The sequence below is a fragment of the Nannospalax galili genome, unplaced genomic scaffold, assembly GCF_000622305.1.
Source record: "Nannospalax galili isolate Female #2095 unplaced genomic scaffold, S.galili_v1.0 scaffold293, whole genome shotgun sequence".
Classification (NCBI taxonomy): domain Eukaryota; kingdom Metazoa; phylum Chordata; class Mammalia; order Rodentia; family Spalacidae; genus Nannospalax; species Nannospalax galili.
The window spans coordinates 5,073,448-5,079,724 of NW_008337147.1; the positions used below are offsets into that span (position 1 = coordinate 5,073,448).

Sequence of the window (6,277 nt, forward strand, 5' to 3'; positions counted from 1 at the left end):
TTTTCTAACAGTTAAAACTCACAAAAGGCTGCTACCTTCAACAATAACAAAGTGATTCTTACATTCTCTTTCTTTTAAGAGCCTGCTTGCAGTTTTATTATGGACAAGATGTACCTTAATTTTGAGAACCTGGGGAGAAAGGTGGGCAGAGAAATAAATGGGTCATTAGTTAAAAGGGAAGGGTTGAATTTGTAAAAGGTTGTGGCAAAGTAACGCACACCTGGGAAAGGGTGAAGGGCATCCATATTGATCTTGCTTCTCATCTTTGCCTCTGTCTTTTTGCTTGCAGGCTTCTATTGTGTGGTGTCTCAAACAAAGCAGACTTAATTTACAGTGTGACTGATTTAACACTCCTGAACGCGTCCATCATCTGCTAATTTGGCCCAATTAAAAACTGGTCATAGGAAAAACCTTGGAATTAAGCTAATTTAGAAACAATTTCTGTTTAATTTATGTCTTGTTCATTTATAGTTTCTCTCCTAAAGGCCACATTTCAGGGTGCTGATTTGTAGTGCTGATTCCTTTTAGGTCTACCAGACTCTCTGAAGACTTTTGGTCACATACATAAATGAAATGCATGTCCTCTTCTTCTTGAAGCTATACTTAAAACTTTTGAAGAAGCTTGCTAAGATTTCTATCATTCTCATTTAGAAATAGTCTTCACAGGTAAACTACCATTTACAAAGTACTTTCACATCTTGTGGGCCCCTACTCAAGTTTGTCTTCCTATTTGATCTTTGCATTGGTATATTACGCATTACTACTATTCCCGTTTTGCAACTGAGACGCCTTCAAATTTCAAGATTCAAGTAAATCATCCAGCATTACAAACCAGAAGTGACAGCTAAGGATTTGAACTCGAGTCCGTCTGATCCCACTACCCACACAGTCACTCTTGGGACTATGCTGAGAATTAGACGTGAACTAAACAAAAATTCAGAAGAAAACAACAAAAAGATTTCTTCACATTCCTCTCTTTGCCACCCAAGTTCTTGTAGGCAGGTAGGTGTTCAGCTCCCTATACTTAGCATCTCCTACGCCCTCTGCAATCTTTCCCTTTTGCTGCTGGGAGCGTCAAAGATTGCTACTGCAGCTGGTGAGTGGGCAGGTGCAGCCACCATCTGCTCTAGAAGTCCAAATGCGCACAGGAACTTCGCACCCAAGACCAAGCCCAGGCAACAGATTCCAGAACCTGCTGTGGACACGGCTAACCCCGCCCCCTCGCGGTAGCGATTGGCTGTACCCTTCTCCTGGGAGCTGCATTCGTTCCTGAACCTGGCTGACTCCCTGCAAGTAAGCACGCGAACATCTCTAAGGAGGTGAGACCAGCTCCAAGTGCGTGAAAGGGGGTTTTGGTGTTTCCTGCCCGAAGGGTCCTTGAGAAGCCTGTTTGTTTTTCCCGGCGTTTGTCTCCACCCATCCTTCGATGCCATTGGCCCGGGCGAGTGGGTGGATGTGTTTCCATTGGCCGAGGGGCGGTGTCTATCCCTGGCCTGGGTAGGGGCGGGGCCTCCGCCGCGCTGCGCTTGCCCTTGTGTCTGGTGCTCGCTAGAGCTGCCGCTGCTGCTGCCGCCGCCGCCGCCGCCGCCGCCGCCGCCGCCGCCGCCACTGCTGCTGCAGCCAGAGCATCCAGGAGCCGCCGCCGGCGCTGCCGCCACTGAGCGCTGCTGCCACCGCTGCCGCCTCTTCTTCTAGGACTAGGAGAAATCCAGAGCACGAGCGGCGGTACTGCTTGCTTGCTGCCCCATTCCTACCCTCAGTGACCTACCCACTCCTTGCAGCCCTCGCGGGCACCTTCCCCAGCACCCCGGCATCCCTGCATCACCTGCCGGGGCAGCCTTGGAGCTGGCTCTGGGACTTGCCGCGAGCTCCTAAAGGAAGGCAGGCTCCAAACGCGTGCCCACAGATCGAGTGTCGCGGCTGCACCACCACCAGCTGGAGGAGAAGAAGAAACTATTTCGCCCACCGAAACCCCATTCTGCTGGTGCTCTGCCACAGCCGCTTCTGCTGTCACCGAACCGGGTCCGCTCGGGTTCTAAAACCTCAGCGGCGGGGATAGTGGGTCCGGCGGGAACAGGGAGGAAGACACCAGCGGACCCCGTACACTTGTGTGACCCTCTCACCAGCGTCTCCTTGTCCCCTCGATCCTTCCCCAGACCCCTAGAGAAGGGACCATGATTTGGAAACGCAGCGCCGTTCTCCGCTTCTACAGCGTCTGCGGGCTCCTGCTACAAGGTAATCCCCGCCCCGCCGCGGGGAGCTTCAACTTCACGCCCATTCCCCATCCTCCCCATTCCACCCCGTATTTCCACTCTCCCCTAGCAATCAGCGAGTCCCCGGCGGTTTCCACTCCCTCCCCCTCCGCCCGGTGCGGCAGGGGGCAGTGGCAGTTTGCACCAGCCCTTAGAATCTCTAGCGCTGGCTCAGCCCAGCTCTCCCAGCAGGCAGCCCCTTACGCGGCACCTTTTGCCTTTTCATTCACCTGAGCTGCCTTCAGCCTACTCTATCCCAGCCAGCATCCCCCTCCCACGCCCGGTGGCTGGCAACTTGTGCCTGTCTCAACATTCCATTCTCCCACCCACCCCCACCAGCCACCTCCCACATCATGGTCTTGACCTACCCTCTCCAGCTCTTGTCATCTTTTTAACCTCCTCCCCTTTTAGGGTCGCCTTTCCTTTCCCCCCCTTTCCCATCATGATCATATCCGTATGTCTTGGGGAAAAAAAAAGTGTACGAGGGTTTGGGAGCGAGCTACCGAGACAGCAAGAACAGCAGCAGCGGCACCGTGTGCATCGCAATAGCATCCTGGGGGTTGAGGGGGGTTGTTGTGAGACATGTCATTCACCTAGGAAGAGAAGGGATACTCTGTCTGGGCTAGAGAGAGGAGAGAAGGGGGTGGGGAAGAGAGAGAGAGAGAGAGAGAGAGAGAGAGAGAGAGAGAGAGAGAGAGAGAGAGAACAGAGAGAGATTAAGAAATTAAAGGAGGAATAGAGCGGAAAATTTAAAAGACCTAAACCCACTTTATCAATGTTTCGACTTTTTATTATCCAGAACGTGCAGTTTGCATTTTTTTTAAAGCAATGAAATGCATGCAGTTACTTCTCTGCTTCAGATTTTCGCTCAGATTCTCTACCTTTCCATCATCTGCCCGCCGCTTCTTTCCGTAATTAATATTATCCTTTCACGTGAAATGTAAGAACCCTGCAACTGCAGGAGAGGGAAACCGCACAAAACAGTTATTATGCAAATCACTGGTTTGGATACAAGGTGGCTAGGGAACCAGTGTTCACTTTGCCCCAGACCTCTTTTGGAGGATGGACGGATGGGATGCATGGGAAGGGAAGACGATGCTGATTATGAGATAAATGGCAATGTATGGAGTTGGAGTGCATGGGAGAGGACACTTCTGGGTGGTGGACTCGGCAGAGGCTACTTGCTAAGGCTGGGTGTAGGGGCTGAAAGGCACAAGATTGTTGCTTTGAAGAGTAATATAGGGATGTGGCTGTGGCTCCAGTGTGTGATACAGGAAGGATAGGATGTGAAAGGATGCGCGATAGATTTTTTTTTTTTTTTTAATCTTGATGACTCTTCTTTTACTGATAAATTTTTGCCCACCTCTAAACCTCTGTCACCATTTGGATATTTGTGGGAAAGATGAGTTGATCAAATTCAATTGTCCTTGGGTAAAAGGGTTGTGAAAGTAAGACACATGTAGACCAACTGGTGTGCAAAACCCAGTTGGTCTTTGTAGGATTTAAATGAGGTCAATGAACCATCTTTCAGTAAGTTCTTGGAATGCATTCTCTTTCCTGCCGTCTTCCGGGATATACAGACTGGGGACCCTAATGTATTTGTAAATATTTATGAATGTGAAACAAGAGGTAGCAAAATATTTCTGAATTAATTAACTAATCCTGGTTGCTATATTTCCTAGACTATATCGTGGTCATTTTGTGTATTTTTCATGGGATATAAATTTCAGATGTCATGTGTCAGAGTCTCTGAGAAGGCAGACAGTGCATTCTCCTTGCTCACATTGCCTAGTCCCATTTCCCAGTGCTCACACCCCCACCATCGCACTAGGAACAGGGTGGCTGACACATCACTTGTGTTTCTAATCTGCTGAAAACATCCTCTTGGAGACCCTAGTTCACCTCTCAGTAACTTGCATTTTTCAGCTCTTCTCTCTCTCTCTCTCTCTCTCTCTCTCTCTCTCTCTCTCTCTCTCTCTCTGTGTGTGTGTGTGTGTGTATATCTGTGTCTACGTGTGTCTCTGTGTCTGTGCGTGCGTGCGGCCGCCTGCTGCCTGCGACAGTAAGCTCTGGTTAGGAAGAGTGTGTGATGTGAGGGAAATCAGTTAATTTGGTGATTGTGATGGAAATTCGACACCGCTGGATGTGTTTTCCCTACCAATATGTGTACTGGCCCTGGCCGGTCAGTGCACACAAGGCTAAGCTAGTTCCTGGTTCGAGGAGAAGATTTATTATAAAGTATGTGAACCATGTACTGCACTTGGGGGTCGCTTTCCTGCTTCCTTCAACATTTTCCTGTGAATTGTCTATTCAGTGCACTGCAAAATAACTGTTCTCTCTCTCTCTCTCTCTCTCTCTCTCTCTCTCTCTCTCTCTCTCTCAATTGGAGGAGGATTTACTCCTTTCCAAACCAGAAAGGAGAGATTCCATCACGGGCATTCAGGGCATGAGGCTCTTTTATTGAGTATGTAAACCAATGATTAAGACAGTGCTGCTTTTCACAGCAGACTGGGGGAGGTGGGGCCGGGAAGGGGTGTGAATATGGCAGGGAAAATGCACTACTGCAGCCAGCAGCAGCACCAGCATCAGGTCCAAGTAAATAAATAAATAATAGATAAATAAGCATCTTCTACAGCAGTCAGGGAAAGAGCACCAGTCCCAAGATACCTGTACACACAGACCTCTTAGGGAAGTCCATATTAAAGAGGATTTAAAGAAAGAAGTGGGAGAGGGTATAAGAACCCTTAGATTGTCTTCTCATGTTTATGGCTGCCTCACATTTATAAAACACTGCTCCTACAGACATGTCATACTTTGTTGATGTTGTCAGTTCTTTCTTAAACAAATTGTTCATTCATGCCTGGCTTTTCTTTCCCTTGGCTGTAAACATTCATTGAGGTTCTGATTTATGTTTCTTCTACCACCCTACTGTTTGATTAAATTTTTGTTAGGTTGGAAAACGAAAGATTTATTTCCTGTACACAGATTAAACACTTCCCAGGTTTTTCTATGTGCAGGAAAGAAAGGGTGGTTGGGCATCTATTGAGCTGCTGAGCTAGGGGGAGTCTGCTCTGCCTACTAGTAGTTATGACTAGGCAAATACTACAGTCAGTCAGTAGCTTCCTACTTCCCAGATTTAGTAATGCTGTGATGTATTCTATCACTTAATACTTATCAATTTGTATATCCCTTATTCTTGTGTTCCTGTTTTTTGTTTTTTTTTTTGTTTTTTGTTTTTTGCAGTATGCATTACAGAAGAAAAGACGCCTCTGAACATGTCTTCTATGTGTTTCTGTCATTTTACTCAATGTGTTTTTTACACTGCCAACAATTTCTTTTTCATTTTCTGGAAAGCAAAATCAGTGTTTTTGTTTGTTAATATATGCAGAATCAGCCAATGATCACCCAAGTCAGTGTTAAAATTAAAATGGAAAAGGCTTTCTTAGGTCTCACAACAGCACCAGTTTGTACCCAGTGAGTCTTTACTGTACAAATAGAACATAGATATGTTCCTAATCAATGTTTGTTCTTAACCAAAATATAACTGGCAACATACACTGGTCAGTAAACAAAATTTAGTTCAATATTAAGGTAACAGATTTCTCTTTTCATTGCCCTGTATCATAGAAAGAAAAAAAAATCTAGAGGAAGGGAAATGTATTGTTTTTTTAGAATGAGAAGTGCAAAAGCTGGCCACCTGTAACTAAGACCTCACTTGGCCATAGAGGAGATCCAGTTCAGTTACTTACCTGTGCTAAAGCCACATCCATGTCCATGCCTGAGGGGGCACTGCAGAGATGGAGAGAGTCCTGTACTGCCTAGAAGGGAAGAAAAAGAAAGAAAAGGAAAAAATAACAGAAAACAGATATGCATAGGGATACCTGATTTGCTTGAGAACCTTATTCCTTTCCCTTTTTTTTTTCCCTCTTTTTTTTTTTTTTCAGGTACACTTATAGAAAAACATGCAAAAAAAATACTGGGGGCCTGTTTTAGTTTTCGACATGTCTTTTCTAAATTTTCTTTTG

The 6,277-nt window shown here is 46.4% G+C and overlaps 1 protein-coding gene across 2 annotated transcripts in view; it reads left to right on the top strand.

Annotated features, from left to right (window-relative positions):
- Positions 1-1,528: 1,528 nt before the first annotated feature.
- Cadm2 (cell adhesion molecule 2) overlaps positions 1,529-6,277 on the top strand; it is a 1,155,779-nt gene continuing 1,151,030 nt past the window's right edge. The window contains exon 1 of one of the 2 annotated variants that reach the window (XM_008832226.2): positions 1,529-2,235. In XM_008832226.2, the coding sequence (XP_008830448.1) occupies positions 2,175-2,235 (61 nt within the window). In that variant the 5' untranslated portion in view covers positions 1,529-2,174. The remainder of the gene's footprint in view (positions 2,236-6,277) is intronic. The other variant, XM_008832227.1, reaches the window with a different exon arrangement.